The sequence below is a fragment of the Epinephelus lanceolatus genome, chromosome 21 (assembly GCF_041903045.1).
Source record: "Epinephelus lanceolatus isolate andai-2023 chromosome 21, ASM4190304v1, whole genome shotgun sequence".
In the NCBI taxonomy this organism is placed as follows: domain Eukaryota; kingdom Metazoa; phylum Chordata; class Actinopteri; order Perciformes; family Serranidae; genus Epinephelus; species Epinephelus lanceolatus.
This window is the reverse complement of record NC_135754.1, coordinates 26,116,356-26,134,955: the sequence shown is the minus strand read 5'-3', so window position 1 is coordinate 26,134,955 and position 18,600 is coordinate 26,116,356. Positions and strand designations below refer to the sequence as shown.

Genomic DNA, 18,600 nt, shown 5'->3' with positions numbered 1-18,600 from the left:
AAAAGTGTCCATGAACGAGGACAACAGGTCTGAGTTAAGTAGAATGGAGTTTAAGGTAAAGTAAACCCAAAATGTGATGTCCTCATATGAGGACGCAAGGTCTCAGGAGGATATAGGGCCGTCTATTGTGACATTAAGTTGCAATAACAAATGTAGTTATTTTACCCAAAGCATGATCATTTTTCTAAACATAAAAAAATGTTTTTTTGCCTTTTTAAAAAATTATTCAAGATATAAAGCCAGTAAAATGTATAGGAAGCCCAAACCTCATAGGTGGAACAGTCTGTTCAATAAAGTGTGGTGATGCAATGATCCCGTAAACATTTACATCATATTTATATCTTTGTATGTAACCTCTAGCAACTGTCTTTGTGTTGTGTAACTGTGGTGAATGTCCTTTGCACTTGGTCTAACCCTTTTTTTCTCTCTTCTTTTTCTTTGTAATCAAAATGTGAGTTAAAAAAAAAAAGGAAGAGAATATAATATGAGCGTAACTGTAGTTACCAATAATAAAGTTAGGTAAATTATTTCAATAAACCTGAGATGGTCATCTTCACAAAACTAAATCTCTTTTTACACACTAAAATAAAATAAGATAAATTAAAATAAAATTTTAAAAAATGAAATAGAATAAAATAAATAAGATAAGATAAATCAAAAGAAAAGAAAATGTGATAAAATAAAATAAAGTAAAATAAAATCAAATCAAAATTTGTTGCCCACACCTAAAGTAGTATTGATGGCCAAAACCTACATTTTCTTGGAAGATGGAAGTTTATTTTGAAAGACACTGTAGCACATAACAAGCGGACATTGTCACAGAAACTGACATAACCATAACTGATGCTAGAGGGGTACCTGCAGCATTAAAGTTTGAAACGTAGGGCCACTGACCAAGCTGCCATATTTAACGAGCTGCAAGTGAGTGTGTTGCACAAAACATAAACTCGCAATACTCAAGCGTATTGGCATGTTCTGTGTTGTGTTTACAGCTTGTTCTACTGTTCCGAGGTGGCCAACAATAAATTAAAATGGCTTTGATACCAGATTTAGCTGAGTAAAGACACTTTCTTTTTTCATGAAACTTTATTTATAAAAGTATCCAGTGTTCAGTTTATTAAATGCAAGAGCAGTCCAGGAGCTTTCCACAAAGACAGTAAAGCTTTATCAAAGTTATCAACAAGATTAGAAGAAAAAGATTAAGCAAACAAGACTAAGAACCTGAGCAAACACTGGTGCTGACTTTCAATATGTGATGCTTTTAGATACTCTGTGGTGTGCACATAATTCAGTATTAAAGCACTGAGATTTGATTTGCAGCTTTAACATCTTGAGTACCACTCAACACGTAACTACAGGCCTTCAAGGCCAAGCAGGGTAGCTCTAGTGTTGGCAGATTGTTCCCATGCAGCTGATCAACATCAGCACTCCGAACGCCATACTCCCAGTTTCCAGCCACTTATTTCGGTATAGGCCCCTCTTTGCAAACCTGTTCTACATTAAAGAGCAAAGGGTTCTCCGGCTCCCCCAAGGGAAGTGCACTAACTTCGCTCATTATGTAAAAACAAGGGAGAATTGACTGCTAGCAGAACACTCCCCCATCACAATTACCCCTATATTACGCCTATAGTCTCAGCAGCTATTACTGTCGTATCACTTGGCATGGCCTCCACTGCTGAATTTAATCTGCAGGAGCCATCGCAATAACATAGCGAGCACATGCATGCAATGTGCATCACATGAAACGTACTGGGAGCAGTTACGCGTGAAACTCTTGGAGAACATGCACGCACCTACTTAAAACTTACATGTCGTAAATACTGTCGTTTTTTTTCTTGCAAATTTAAGACATTATATACAAAGGTGAATGCACATTACGCACCCACAGATTGTCTTGAAGACACAGAGAAAGCAGACGAAAAAGTTTCAGCACCTGACAGGTCTAAATTAAGTCAAAAGCTTTTCAAAATAAGCTGATATGATTAGATTTGTCTGTGATTTGTATCTTTCCCCCTTCCTGTCTTGTCACCGGGCCTGGGGTATTTGAAGCAGTCTTTTCTTTTTTTCCAAGCCTGATGGGAACTGGAGGCCTGCGCAGCATCTGGTTGACTTGGAAACAGCTGTGTTTTCACAGATCTGACTGAGGGTTTATAGCTGCTCCCAGCGAGCCCAGGTTCACTGGGCCTGTTTGGCTAAATAACGTTAAATCTCACGTCTGCTCCTCACTCGCGGGCCCACGGAAACACTGCAACTGTCACTGTTTCTCTTCTTGTTCTCAGGGAATGTATACAGTACAGTCCAATAAGTCTGGTGAGGGATCTGGGATATTATGAGGTGTCGGTGTTAAATGAGTAAATTACAGCTCACTTTGGAGCAATAAATTCTAATTTGATGCACACATTTTACTCCCTTTGTTACTGGCTGGCTGTCAGAGGCAGAAATCCACAGAGACAAGTGTCTTCTGTTAGTACTCACAAACTGATGTAAACTAAGAGACTGAAAGTGACAACTGATATTACTAAAACAACCAGTCCTTAAAGAAATCATTGCTGGAAAGATTTTCTTTTCCATAAAATTAGGCCAATGCAGTCAAAACATGCAAATAAAATACTTCTGAAATTGGAGCTATATGACCAGAGAAAACAGAGAGAAAGGGTTGTGGCATTCGCTTTTGTTCAAGAGGTAGAAAACCTACAACTATCAGAATTCACTGTGCTGCATCAGACTAATAAATGCTCCAGCTGGTGGGTGACGTAATGCGAGCTCATCCATTTTGACACAGAAAACAATATGGAGGCCTGCTGGTGACAAAGGATCTCACATTACAGCCAAACAGTGCACTGAAATATGTTTTAGAAGACATTTAAGCCAAGAAATGGGCAATTCAGTGACAGAATTTTGGTTCATGTTTGATAAACACTGGCTAGTTTTAGTATTTGATCTTATTTTATTTTATTTTTTTGAGCTTCCGTTTCTGCAATACCGGAAACAGTATGGCACCCACTTCCTGCTCACAAAGAGTCGTACTACACCCAAACAGTGCACTAAATATGTTTCTGAAGACATTTAAGGTGAGAAACAGGCAATACACTAACCGAATCTTGGTTCATATTTGATCAGCACTGCCTAGTTTTATTGTTTGACCTCAGTATTTTCAGCCTGTTTACGCAATACCAGAAACAGCATGGTGCCCACTTCCTGCTCACAAACTGTCATATTACAGCCAAGCAGTGCACTAAAATATGTTGCTAAAGACATTTTAGGCAAAAAATAGGCAATACAGTATCAGAATTTTGGTTTTTATTTGATCAGCACCGGCTATCTTGTTTGTTTTTTTTTCCTCTTCTCCAGCCTCTGTTTCTGCAATACCGGAAACAGTATGGCACCCACTTCCTGCTCACAAACTGTCGTAATACAGCCAAACAGTGCACTGAAATATGTTTCTGAAGACATTTAAGCGAAGAAATAGGCAATACAATAACAGAATCTTGGTTCATATTTGATCAGCAGTGCCTAGTTTTATCGTTTGACCTCAGTATTTTCAGCCTCTGTTTTTTGCAATACTGAACACAGTATGGGACCCAGTGCACTGAAATATGTTGCTAAAGACATTTTAGGCAAGTAATCAGCAATACAATAACAGAATCTTGATTTATATTTGATCAGTACTGCCTAGCTTACAGTTTATCCGAGTCTGAGAGACAAAGAGATCCCGATCCACTTCTATATTAGGGTTCCTACAGCTTAAGGCAAGTGGGATTCAAGACTTTAAGATTTTTTAATACCAATCAGAATGAAATTTAAGACCAATTCAAAAATAAATAAATACATAAATAAATAAAATAAAGCATAAACTGACATCAATTACTTATGGTTAGGGAGGTTTTTGCCTGAATATTTACTGCGACATAAAACATGACTTTTTGGTGACGTTAAAGCGAGAGGCATTTGGTACATTAATTTTTTTTTTTTTTTTTCCTTCTTAAGTTACCAATTATTTCAAGATTTTACAACACACAACACAAAAAGCGATTCAAAAAATCCTACTTCACATATCTTAGCATTTATAAAATTTTTGAAAGACTGATTTAAGACATTCTGACACCAATTAAGGGCTTATTTTTAGATTAATGATGCCTTTTAAAACTTTTTAAGGATCCACAGGAAGCATGTACACTCTTTGTGTCTGTGGTTGCGGGCACATGAATATCTGGAAGTACAATCTGTAGTTCGTGCAGCAGCCCTAGAGCCAACTCAAATCTGCTGGTGTTTTTGAGCTGGGAGATGCGCAGGGAAATCTGAGCGCTGGTAAGATGGAGGAAAGTGAACTACAACTCATTTACACACACTACTCACATCATTGATACAAAGCTGGTGGAAAATTGGCAAATAATCCCTTTAAAGTAGAACACTGAGCTTGATAAACACTACAGTGTCATTTTACTGTACTGTTTTGAAAAAAATTACTCAAACCACATACCTAATAACTTTCTGTATGCATGTGTGTTTGCACGTGTTGCACCACATAAACTCCATTCACCAATCAGCCATAAATCTCCACCGCCACAGCTGAAACACAACACGTCATGTAACGCAACACTGGCTCCACATATGTTCCTCAGCTGGAGAGCAGCCCACTTATTTCAACCAGTTGCTCCCTCCTCCCAAAAAAAAAAAAAAAAAAAAAAAAAAAAAGATAAGCAGTAATATGATTTAATCTGGTTTATCATGTGTTTAGAGACAGTGGTCAGAGTGTCAGCACACTGGAGCTGACCTGAGCTGCACATGGATTCTGCTGGGAATCCGCATTAATAAAATCTAACACTTCATAATGTTGGGCTCTGAACTCACATACCGGCTCAGATATGTAGGTTACACATGCAGATACCTGCCAGCAACGTACACAAAAGCACATCAAAGTGGAGACACTTACACACACACACACACACACATGTTGGCGTCATACCCACAGAAATAACTCTGCGCAGACACAGGACAGGTTTTACACTGAGTGACTGTGCTCTTAGTACAGGATTAGAGCTGACTGATGCTCAAGCAGATTACTCAGCGTTCTCTGGTCACATGACTCCAGATCTGCATGCCAGGACGCAGCAGAGGAGCAGGTCATCAAGCATGGTGCTCTTCAAATAAATCTGTGGTTTGTAGCCAAACAAAATGGCAACAATTTCAGGGGACAGCACGAGAGGAAAGAAACAGAGTGCATTTATTTCATTCTGTTCTGATCCGTAATGTACTGTTCTCACTGTAAGGACAATTTTTAGATGCGTGTCTGAGCACTTAGGCAACTTTATACTTGTACTTTGCTACATTTTAGAGGTAACCTTCAGCATGGAGTTGGCATGTTCTCCCTGTGTCAGCGTGGTTATTCTCTGGGTACTCCAGCTTCCTCCCACAGTCCAAAGACATTCAGGTTAATTGGTGACTCTAAATTTTCCGTAGGTGTGAATGTGAGTGTGAATGGTTGTCTGTCTCTATGTGTCAGCCCTGTCATTGTCTGGCGACCTGTCCAGGGTGTACCACACCGCTCGCCCAATGTTAGCTGGGATAGGCTCCAGCCCAAAGTCAGAAGTCAGATAATAGGATGCAATACAGCAGACTATTGTTCTTAAAATTACAAAGCCGTACAGCAGCGTTCCTACACATTTTTTTGATTTTAAAAGTCCATACTTTTCCAGACTCAAGTTTCCAGTAGATTCTCTGTAGATTTTTCAGACCATATTTGACATTTGTGAATAAACAGCTAGACCAGGGGTGTCTAACTTGTTTTAGTTCGGGGGCCACATACAGCCCAATTTGATATATATAAACTTTGATGCAGTACAGATGCTTTCTTTTCAGGATGGGTGTAGTGTGTAATAATGTCCCGAACTCAAATATCTCAGTTGTCGTCACAAATTATGGAGCAACTTTTTTTTTAAAAGCACTTCAAGTTCCAGATTTCAAGTAATTGCCGGGTAGAAATGTTGGACTTTTACTTTGGAGTATCTGTAAATACTGACGAAGTACAACTACTTGAGTTTTGTGTCTGTATGTCGTCAGACGTGTCCTCAACATCAGGAATAGTCTTTTTAATTTTTATTCCCAGCAACCCAAAAATCAAAGAATAAAGACATTTCCCTCACAAGTTTGTGGTGGTATTTACTTTTTAATTTATAAGGGACACCAATTATTAATTTTCACTCTGTCCATGGAAATGATGATGAACGCAGCCATAAAGGTTTCCTTACATACTAGAGTATATGATGCAATACAGTAGATTATTGTATGTAAAATTACAAAGGCGTACAGCAGCATTCCTACACATTTTTTATTTCAAAATTCCACACTTTTCCAGACTTTGCATGAGATTTTTGGCACCATATTTGACATTTGAGGACAAACAACTAGACGTTAATGATGCAAATAAATATTTTAAAATCAAATGTGTAAGTTACACTCTCAATATGTATGCTATTATGTTGCCAGAAAATTGCCAGGAGATTGTAGCTGGATACTGTACCTCACACAAATCAACTAACAGTGCTTGTGATTGCTTTTTAGGATATTTCTGATTTTCTTTTCCTTGTGTTTGTCTTTTATTGTAATGTTTTTACATGTAGCACTTTGAGATTTGTTTTCAAATGTAAAGTGTGCTACAAATATAAAATGCATTATTATTATTATTATTATCATTATTATTATTACTAACACCAAATCCAGACAAATTCATCTCTGCCCAAAGAGGAAGTAAACTAACTGTCGCCACCTATACTTGTATTATTTTCCCCTTACATATTGAATAAATAACCTAATATTATTGTTTCCCCATTTTTTTAGTCTCTTTTATAAATAAGGACCGAAAATGAGTTGAAAAAAAGTTAAATAATTAAATTTTTACAGCATCTGTTCAGCCTTGTTTATTCACTGTGTCCATGGAAACGGCGATTAATGCTGTAATAAAGGTTTCCTTACACAGAAGCGTTTACTTTTCCGACGACTACGTCACTGCATAGCTCATAAATGTTCAGACAAGCTTAATATTTGATTAACTGTGTTGTTTATGTTTGCAATACAAAGATGATAGGCAAACTAATCTGGTCGCGGATGTCCCTATTTGGTATTTGGTATAAGGCACGTGGTGCAGTGCTGTTCAGAAGGCTGTGATAGACAAGTGTAGAGGCAGCTCTGCTCTGTAAATTCTGAATTTTATATTTCAGAAATCAGAAAAAGGAACAAAAGCCTGGAAAAATGCTGCTAATTTTATTTGCTGCTAATACTTTGGACTTTTATACCAACTCTATTATTCTATGTGGAATTTTCAATGTTGGACTTATAGTTGTTGATGGATGTTTTTCTGTTGTACTGATACTTTTACTTAACTAAAGTAACTTAATACTTGTTCCACTACTGCTTCACAGTAATTGGTGCTGAGTTTGAACAGCACTGCACATGTAAAACAGAAAATGTTCAGGATTCCCTTTCTGTTTCCATAACTTTATAAAACCTAGAGCTACACACAGAAAATCCATTCAAAACACCAGTTACTGTACGACTCTGGACATACATCATAATGCACAGCTCACTGTACATATGATATAATGTGCAGTTCCATAACTCCTACTCCCTGTCACTTTTCTTCAAGCCATAAGTGCCACATATATCTTCTAAAATAATCAACCATATGTTTCTGTAATTACACCATAAGAGGAGCGTCCCAGTAATCTCCAGATTTGGGATCATAAATCCTCTGGTGACTATGACCTTGTGGGCGAGCCGCACTCAACATGTGGAGAGAATAAAGCTATTTTTGGCGGATTCTCAATCAAATAAACAAATCTGGAAGGCTGAAGAATGAGGTGGTTGACTCACAGGAAGCCTGTGTGATATGGAGGAAGCTGGGATTCAAAACCCTGGTGTGAGGGCGCCCTCTCCTGACGGATAGCTGAATAGATTTTTATTCTGATATATGGTCACACTGGGGAAAATTTTGGAATCTTTTCTGCAATAGAGCTAAACCTTCTCTAAAAACATAAGGATATAAAATCTGGCTTTGAGCGTGATTTATGTGATACTTTATGTCGCCTTGTAAGGAAGCAATATTTTCATTTTTACCCCCAGGTATAAAAACATAAAACACACCAGAGAACAAGCAGGTGTTGAGCTAGTAAGTGACTCAGCCATACTTCAGCAGGTCACACTGACACGGACAGTCTGACTAATCAACAGGGACACCTGCTGCCCAGCGGTGGCCAAAAAGGAGTCATGTTCAGGTTTGGTGGATTGTGTCAGGGGAAAAACTCACTCTATAAGTTTGTGTATTTTGGAAATCACTGACCTGTATTTGCCCGTCCTGACTTGTATGCCTTTCATGCCACAGTGTTGGGCCCCACCCACGTCATTAACCAGGTCGTCACCGATCATCAGAGCCTGCAAGAGACGAGGGAGAGGAGAAAGAACAAGAGAACGTTGTAATTTAGCTCAGGATTTTTTAGCTGCTCTTGTGCAAATGGAGATACTGTTTGCTACTAAAATGCTAACATCACTTGTTAATGTCTTAGCATATGTTAGGGCAGTGGTTCCCAGCATATTTTTCTGAAGGGAGCCTCTTTCTGTCATTGAGTGAACTGACGACGCCTCGCTAAGTGACATATTTCATAGATATTTCATATTATATCCTATATACAGTACAGAACAACTAATAAACTGTACAATTAACTTTTACACATGTCGGTGAAGACTCTCAGTCATCCAGGTCATAGTAACCATAAGTGCTTTATCGTAGACAACTGGACTTGCTTGAGTTTCTTGAAGACGTTTCACCTCTCATCCAAGAGGTTTCTTCAGTTCTAAAGGACTGGTGCGAAGTCGCAGGCTTTAAACTTCATATAGGTGTGAACAGATAGGGTCAGATGGGACCAGGTGCAAATGGGTGTGAAGTCGTCTGGGGAAGGGTCCCAAGACTTCATTGCAGGTGGGTGATAAAGGGTGTCGTAGGCCACCTCCTCTGTTTAACCATGGTCATTCCAGTTTGACGTAGATGGCTTCTTTCACGCCTCTCTCAAACCATCTGTCTTCTCTGGCCAAGATGTGCACATTGCTGTCCTCAAAGGAGTGTCCCTCCTCCTTTCGATGTAAGTGGACGGCTGAATCTTGACCTGAGGAGCTGGCTCTCCTGTGCTATACCATGCGCTCAATCAGACATATTTAATGGATTTCTTTTTTGACAATTTTAGTTATGTTTTATGCAGGATGAGCCAGGTCTTCACTGTGCCCTTGCAGTGTGAGATTTTTTTGAGTCTCTATATCTATATCTGTATCTACTCAATATCTCTATTGAGTCTTTTTATTTTTTGGAGTTTTCCTTACAACCCCCGTATAAGTTGACCGATCCCTAGTGTGGGTCAGGATCCTCAGGTTGGACACCAGTATGTTGTCCAACCAAATATTCTGATATATTTTTGATTTCTCCAGGAGTACCTGTAGTTGTCTCCTCCTTTTGGTTCTGCTTCCTACTAAAGCATCATCAGCACGTGGCGGATCCATTTCAACCCGCTCTCTCTTCTCCTCATGTTTCTTTTTAAAACGTCTCAGCTGTCCTCTCCGCTGACCTGGCGCTTGCTGTTACACAAGCATGAGTTCTGCACCATTGCCTATTAGTGTGTAAAAAATTAAAACTTAGAAATACTTCACTCCCCAAATGATCATCTGCGTGTCATTTATTCACCTCTTGTGTTGCGTTAAATTAGTGAAGGCACGCTTCAGTGGATAACGTAGAATCCAAAAATGGCGTACACTCCTGATGAACTTAAGTAAAGGGGGGGCCGTGTTTAACCACAGCTGAACTATATCAAAACAGCCGTTCAGAAACTAGTCAGGTTCACTTTGTCCGGATTGCAACCTTCGTTCAAAATCTCTGAGGAGTTTATAAACTATACATTTTCGGAAAGAGTGAGATGAAACCCAAAAACCAATGTTCACATTTTTTTCAAAGTTTCTGCGGTGGCTATCTTGGACTTTCAAAATGGCCACCATTCATAACTTTGTTTTTAGCTGAATAGCTCATGACAAATCAAAATGGCGTCTGACTTAAGTGGCTAATTGCATATTTTTTAAGCCCAGGAAAAAAATGGGACCATTTGCGACGCACTAAAGAAAGAGTCTGATGCTGTACCTGCATATAATCTTTTGTATCAGGTAAATAATGCTGTATCTCTTGTTACTGTATGTCTCATTACTACACTTAACACATAGCTAGAGAGCGTTAGCTTACCTCGCTTTAGAAAACAAACGCAAAGACAGCCTAGCCGGCGTTAACGGTTACAATTATATCTCCCTAATATTAGTTATAATGAGTTATTTATTAGTTGTCAGCTGTGAACTCACGTGCTAGCTAAGGTAACTGTTTGGCTATGTTTAACTAATTGCATTAAACTGATGAAATCTTATAGTTTACATAAAAATAGCTAACATGACAACATGATGAAAGTCTGATGCTGCAACTTCTTATAATGTTTTGTATCAGGTAACTAATGCTGTATCTCTTGTTACCCTATGTCTTATTACTACTTAACACCTAGCTAGAGAGCGTTAGCTTACCTTGCTTTAGAAAACAGCAGCAAAGACAAGCTAGCTAGCTAGCGTTAACGGTTATGATTATACCTCACTAATGTTAGTTATAATGAGTTATTTATTAGTTGTCAGCTGTGAACTCACGTGCTAGCTAAGGTAACTGGCTACGTTTAACTATTTGCATTAAACTGATGAAATCTTATAATTTACATAAAAATAGCTAACATAACATGATAAAAATCGGATGCTGCAACTTCTTATAATGTTTTGTATCAGGCAAATAATGCTCTATCTCTTGTTACTGCATGGGAGAGTTTGTAAACAAATGTTTTGATATCGTTCTGCTGTTGTTAATTGTGGGACGGAGTGAGGGAGTTCAAGTATCTCAGGGTCTTGTTCACAAGTGAGGGTAGAATGAAGCGTGAGATGGATCAGCGGTTTGGTGCGGCTTCTGCGGTGATGTGGGCGCTGTGGTGGACCATCATGGGGAAGAGGGAGCTGAGCCAGTAGGCAAAGCTTTTGATTTACCGGTCCGTCTACATCCCAACCCTCACCTATGGTCATGAGCTCTGGAGTGAAACAATGAGGTCACGGATACAAGCGGCGGAAATGAGTTCCCTCCATGGGGTGGCTGGGCTCAGCCTTAGAGATAGGGTGAGGAGCTCGGACATCCGTGGGGAGCTCAGAGTAGAGCTGCTGCTCCTTTGCGTCAAAAGAAGTCAGTTGAGGTGGTTTGGGCATCTGATCAGGATGCCTTCTGGGGGCATCCTGTTAGAGGTGTTCTGGGCACGTCCCACTGGTAGGAGGCCCCGGGGTCTTCACTAATTCAATGTAACACAGGGTGTGTAATTGATATACAAAAGATCATTTGAGAAAAGTATTCCTTCAACAAGACTAAATCCTCTAACTGAGGTCCAGCAGGTTGTTCTGTGATAGGAATGCAACTTCTGATACTGAAGGTATTCTCAAGAGTTTGGTAATTCACTCTGAAAGTAATGTTACTGATCAGTTTCATTTTGAGTATTAAGTGAGTGATTCAACTAACAAGGAATTTTCACTTTGGGAGAAAAAATTGCAGCACCATCTCTGCACAGCAGCCTGGTGAGTAAGGGAGGGCTTTGGAGAGGGCAGCAGATGTAGCTGTGGATATATCGGTGTCTCAGTGAAAGACAAGCGATCCAGGGGAAAGAGTGAGGCTTAGGCTGAGAAGAGCCCAGCTTTCTTAGAGCGCCAACTGCCAGGTCCAAAAATAGATAAGCTCAGAGAGACTGCTGCACATTCTTTATACCTGGAATACACTGAGATGAGCAGATACTAGGGATAGACATTAAACATGTGTTCACCTGCTGAGAGAAAAGACAGTGCAGGAGTTTACAACTGAACATGCAGCGTCTGTTCTGTGATTGCATGAGCCTTCCTGTTCTAGCTGCCGGTGGCTAAGTGTATTAAGCTAATAATCAGAAGGTGGGTTTAAGTAATTAGTTTAATTTGGGGGTGTCTCTTAAAAAAGTAAAAGTGTGTAGTGTTAATAGCTCAGCCCTTCAGCGTACGTACTGATGAGGGAAACATATCAACAGGTGGCTGCTGTGAGTGTGCTGTGCAAAACCAGGAGAAAAACAAACATCTTGAAACAGTAAAGGCCATCAGAAGTGGGAATAACCTGCATGACATACTCGACCTTCAGTCTGTGGATGCTGAAATGTAGCCAGAAATATATATTTGCATATACTGCATATTTGTTCTGATACACAAGTGAAGTCACATGACACTGAACAAAGCCTGAAGTCATTAACCTGGGGCCAGGTGAATGAAGAATGTGTACACACAGAAACCATGCACGTGTACACCTTTTTCCCTCACATATACTGGTATTTTTAAAGGTGCGGTGAAAATGTGTACACATCAGACATGCTTCAGACCAGGTGTATACAGTTTTGCGGGGATAGCTGCGACTGATATAGTATTAGCTCAGAGATGGGGAGCATTGTTTTTAGGCAGTTTGCAGATTTCACTAAATGTGTTATCATTTTTGCCATCTACACAGCCTTCTGTAAATCTCAACCAAAGGAACATTTATGAATCTAATTTTAAAATATGTATGAGTGACGAATTTAATCACTATTTTTTATTTACATTTATCTCCCTGTTAGTTATTACTAGTCCATACCCACTGAGTGCACAGTTGCCCACGGACAGTTTCACATGGTGTGTGTTTGGGATACAGGTTATAGGAAATTGCAGATTAAATAGTCAACTGAACCCATTAAGAAGAACCAACTTTTCTGGTTCTGAACTAACTTGTTTTTGGTTGAAATGCTCTGAACGGTTCAACATTAGGTGTAGGAGCCGGAACAGAACTGGATCCATGTTGGTGGAAAAGGGATGTAAGTGCAATTCTGAGCCCGGTCAAAGGTCATAACAGAGTCAAAGCAGAGGAGGAGTCTTCGTTATGTCCATGTCCCACCTTATATTCTGGATACATACAGTACCCTCTGTTGCTACGTACCTCATGTGGCTGGAGCCCCATGTCATTTAGAACACTCTGGAAGAATGTTGGGGATGGCTTTCCAACTACTTCAGCCTTTAAGTCACAGGCATACTGGAGGGAACAAAGAGTTAACAATAATTAGTCATTGCTTACATAATAATAAACATATCAATGGTGATGTTAAATATAGACACACATCTGCCTCCAACCTTAAACTCTTGGATTCGGTTTATCACTCCACAATAAGCTTTATTACTGGTAACCATTACTCTCTTACATCATTGCGTCTTGTACAAAAAGGTTTGGTGGCCATTTTGAACAGTAAGACGTGATAAGCATTGGTTTTAATATATTTATAAAGCCATCAATGGCAACATACCTTCATCTTTATCCTGTGTGCAAGCACTAAATTTGGGGAAATGGCTTTTAGTTTTTGTGCTGCACACACTTGTAACAGTTGAAACTAAACATGATTGTACCTTAAGGTCAATTTAAAGCCATGATTACAAGGTTCTCTGCTCTTGAATGTAATTTTTCTGTCCGTATTCTGTTGTCTGTTTTCTGGTTAATCAATTTCTGTGTCATCTATTGTCTAAATTCTCTTGACATCAGTGTAAATGAGGTTATGCCCTCAATGATTCCTCGAGAGTTAAATAAATGTTGAGTAAATGAAAAAAAAAAAAAAAAATGCAAACGTTGCACCTACTGTACCTCCAGAGCCTTCATGTACACCCCGACATCTAGTTTCAAACCATCTGTCTCCTTGTAGTACCTCCTGTGACGACAGCAAAACATCACAAATATTACGTTTTACATTTTATATTTCATGTTCTGCTCACTACATAGAATTATCATCACAGCACTGATTACTGACGTGTAATATCCTCTTACCCTTGGCCCAGAGAAAACAGCACTGGCTTCTCCAGGCCCACAAGGACCCTGAATGCCTCGTTCAGGTTCCGGTAGGAAAAATATTCAGCTGAGTCTCCGATCACCACACAGTTTGGGTTGCTCTTGTCGACGCTGTCAAACTCAGGGAGGAGTGCTGTGGAAAAGTTAACACACAGTTTAATATTAAGTTAGGTCGGGTCATTTAAAAAGGATAAGTTTAGTGATACTTTAATCTTTCATACCATCAACAAATCCTGTGAGAGGACATACAACAACAAGTGAAGTCTGTGTGGGGTTTAATTTTTTTTTGTGTGGGGTTTAATTTTTTTAATGAAGCTACATATTTGTAGGAACCAAAGGGCTCTGGGTTGGGGCCATAGACAAGTCAGGAAAAGTATTTAGAGATGAACTAGGACACTGTTTGTTTGGTCTTTTCATGGTGTTTGTGGACAGTAACAAAATACTTATCCTTTAACATCCCTACTGCGAAATTTATGTTGATGTTAACAAATTTGTTTTTAATGTACAGTTGTGCTGGGTGTGTGTTTTACATGCTACATTTAAGCATGTCTGAATCAGGTAGGTAACCTTCTGCTCCGGAGCCACATGCGGCTCTTTAACCACTCTTGAATAGCTCCCTGTGGCTTTGACAAGAAAATCATATGGAAATGAAAAACAGTTATTGTTTAACATTTTAATTTTCATTTATTGTTAATGCAGGCCTAAGGTGACTCTTACATTCTCCAATTGCGTCAATGTGCATTGACTTGTACGTCTACGGGTTGGTGCCTTAACTGGTTGCCTCTTAATTTTGCAGCATCTCAATACTAGCAGCCTATGTTGAGTTTGCATTGAGCCACCTTGTATTGAAACCTATTGAAGAATGCTCATTTAGACCTATTAGTAATGTTGACAGGCGGATTTAGACTTAATGGGCTGTGCTACCTTCGTCATGAGGCTCAAATATGTTATTATATGGTATAAATGATAAAAAAAAAAATCTCTGGTTTAAGACAAAAGTGTCATGCAAATTAATATTTTCATATCCACTATGTATCTGCTCAAACACTGAGAATAACCAGGGTTTACTGTATGGTTGTGTGTATATACATAGCTTGTGTATATGTGCATAGTTTGTGTATACAGACATAGTTTGACAAAGCAAAACACATCTGTTGTGACTGAAATTCTAGAAATTCTTCTTATTTTTGAAGTATCCAAGTATTTTTCTAATTATTTTATATCTTGCTGTAAGACAAATATTAGTAATTCATTTAACATATTAGAACAGGTCTAGGAGAATATTTTATTGTACAGCTTTATGAGTAAATTTTTTTTTTGCTACTTACATGTTTGAAATAAACTGCTACTAAGTATGTATTATTGTGCATATGTATTTTATCGTACTTTCTAAAAAGTGTGTTGCAGTATTTTGCCTTATTTTTATTCCACCTAATATGTTTATTATACACTCACCAGCCACTTTATTAGGTACACCTGTTCTATTGAGCATTAACGCAAACAGCTAATCAGCCAATCACGTGGCAGCATCTAAATGCATTTAGGCATGTAGACATGGTGAAGACGACCTGCTGATGTTCAAACTGAGCATCAGAATGAGGAAGAAAGGTGATTTAAGTGACTTTGATCGTGGCATGGTTGTTGGTACCAGACAGGCTGGTCTGAGTATTTACTGGGATTTTCACACACAACCATCTCTAGGGTTTACAGAGGATGATCTGAAAAAGAGAAAATATCCAGTGAGCAGCTGTTCTCTGGGTGAAAATGCCTTGTTGATGCCAGAGGTCAGAGGAGCATGGCCAGACTGGTTCAAGATGATAGAAAGGCAACAGCAACTCAAATAACCACTGGTTACAACCAAGGTCTGCAGAAGACCATCTCTGAAGCAACAACACGTCCAACCTTGAAGCAGATGGGCTACAGCAGCAGAAGACCACACCAGGTGCCACTACTGTCAGCTAACAACAGGAAACTGAGGCTACAGTTCACACAGGCTCACCAAAACTGGACAATAGAAGATTGGAAAAACGTTGCCTGGTCTGATGAGTCTGGATTTCTGCTGCCACATTCAGATGGTAGAGTCAGAATTTGGTGTAAACAACATGAAAGCATGGATCCATCCTGGTATGTATCAACGGGTCAGGCTGCTGGTGGTGGTGTAATGGTGTGGGGGATATTTTCTTGGCACACTTTGGGCCCCTTAGTACCAACTGAGCATGGTTTAAACACCACAGCCTACCTGAGTATTGTTGCTGACCGTGTCCCTTTATGACCACAGTGTACCCATCTTCTGATGGCTACTTCCAGAAGGATAACGCAGCATGTCACAAAGCTCAAATCTCAAACTGGTTTCAAACTGTACTCCAGTGGCCTCCACAGTCACCAGATCTCAGTCCAATAGAGCACCTTTGGGATGTGGTGGAGCGGGAGATTCGCATCATGGATGTGCAGCCGACAAATCTGCAGCAACTGTGTGATGTCATCATGTCAACATGGACCAAAATCTCTGGGGAATGTCTCCAGTACCTTGTTGAATCTATGCCACAGAGGCAAAACGGGTCCAACCCAGTGCTAGCAAGGTGTACCTAATAAAATGGCCGGTGAGTGTATGTTTAATATAAAAACCAAAGCATATTTCTTGTAACTGAAACCCTACATGCTAATAAATCTGACTCTGATTATGACATTTTAAAGCATTACCATCATACACCAGCAGGTGGGGCCGTAAGCCCCTCTCCTTCAGGACAGCTACGACTGCAGGAGCAGGGGAGAAGACCTCAGACACGGAGATGTCAAAGCCCAATCTCTGGAGCTTGGCTACAAACTTCTCCCTGGTGGCCTGGGTCTCATTAGTGCAGAAGCGCAGCTGCAGGTCGGATGCCTTGAGCCTTTAAAGGGGTCAAGAGGTCAGAGTGAGCATGGAGCAACACAGACACACTGACACGGAGACAGACTGTTGAAACATTCATCGTTGAGTCAATCACACATGCATACAAAACCTTTGGAGTCCTGCTGCTGTCGATAAGTCAGCAGCACAGACAGTGATCAGGAGTGTGCATGCACTCTGCTCTATAGGTTTGCTGAACATGCACGCGGCTAAAATCTCTTATCACGTCTAAACTCCTCATTTATTGACTCACTTTTTCACAGCTTCAATCGAACCAGGTATGGCAACCCCGTCGCCCTCCCCGCTGTCATACAACACGCCACACATGTCCAATATGACTCCTTTCAAACTCTTTGCACAGCCTGGCCAGCCTGTGTCAGCCATGACGACGCGGTAGCCTCAGAGCGCATGCGCGGAAAGCGAGACAGCCTGCTTAAAGTGCACTAATGGGAGCTTTACTCTGGAGGGACTTTTGCAGATTTATCATGGAATATATCTCTAAAGACTTTACTTTATTATGAGAAAATGTGGTGTTTTGTGTTCTCAAGTACCCAACATATTTATAATTAACTTGGTAATGATTCTGGCAAAGTATTTTATCCATAAATTTAAGTTTAGCAATAATGAACCTCATGTTGATGCTTTTCTGAAGGATGTTGAACACTATATGAAACTATATAAAACACTATAAAGACATCTAACATCTGTAGGTCTTATAATATCTATGTGTAGTATGTTATCCCCCTGGCTTTCTGTTATTGTTTGTTTGCATACTCTCAACTGTATATGAGTCCTTTTATACTGTGTTGTTTAAATATGGAATAATTAAAAAAAAAAGATTCTTGCTTATAGAAGGTAGGGACATGTCCACAGCAATATTACAACTTTATTTTACCACACACGTGGGAAATGTTTTGCACGTGCAGGAAGTTTTGATCACGAGTAGAAATCTTGCTGGGACACATTCGAGGTATTAAAGTCAGTGGGTTTATGAATTAATTCAAATGCAGTGATGTGAATAAGTGCCACGTGCACATTAAAAAAAAGAAAAAAAAAACAAAACAAAAAAACACTGCCAGCACGTGCGGACTCAGAGAGATGCAGAGATTGCATCACATGAGAAATGTTCATCTGCAGGATCTGTAGCAATACAGAATGCCTGAGGGCCTTTCTGTATTATATTATTCCATTATATTTTTTGTTATCATTATGTTTTATTTTACATAAGAAAAGACACTCCATCAGAATGTTTTTATTTCATTTTATATTTTTATTGTATTGATTTTATTTTATGGTATTATACTTCATTTTATATTCTATTTTATTTAATGTCATTTTATATTTTATTTTATTTTTTTTAATTTAATTTATTTATTTCACGTTATTTTATTCTATATTTTATTTTATGGTATGTTATTTCATTTTATAATCTAATTCATTTCATTTCAATTTAATTCTAATTTATTTATATTATTCCATTTCATTTTTTAATTTAATTTAATCTATTTTATTTCATGTTATTTTATTTTATATTCTATTTATTTTTATTTCATGTTATTTCATTTCATTTTATATTTATTTTATTCTTGTTATTTTATTTCATTTTTTTAAATTTTATTTTATGCTATTTTATTGCACTTTAAATTTCATTTTTTTATATTTAATTCTATTTCATTCAGTCATTTTATTTCATTTTATATAGTATTTTATTTTATTTTTTGGGATGATTTGGACGTCTCGACGT

General features: G+C 38.8%; 1 protein-coding gene across 1 annotated transcript in view; it reads right to left on the bottom strand.

Moving 5' to 3' along the window:
• Positions 1–17,273, bottom strand: part of lhpp (phospholysine phosphohistidine inorganic pyrophosphate phosphatase) — a 43,302-nt gene extending 26,029 nt beyond the window's left edge. The window contains exons 1-6 of the mRNA XM_033611552.2: positions 17,110–17,273; positions 16,670–16,857; positions 13,949–14,102; positions 13,769–13,832; positions 13,076–13,168; positions 8,336–8,427 (exon numbers count right to left, since the gene is read on the bottom strand). Of these exons, the coding sequence (XP_033467443.2) occupies positions 8,336–8,427; positions 13,076–13,168; positions 13,769–13,832; positions 13,949–14,102; positions 16,670–16,857; positions 17,110–17,240 (722 nt within the window). The 5' untranslated portion in view covers positions 17,241–17,273. The remainder of the gene's footprint in view (positions 1–8,335; positions 8,428–13,075; positions 13,169–13,768; positions 13,833–13,948; positions 14,103–16,669; positions 16,858–17,109) is intronic.
• Positions 17,274–18,600: the final 1,327 nt, after the last annotated feature.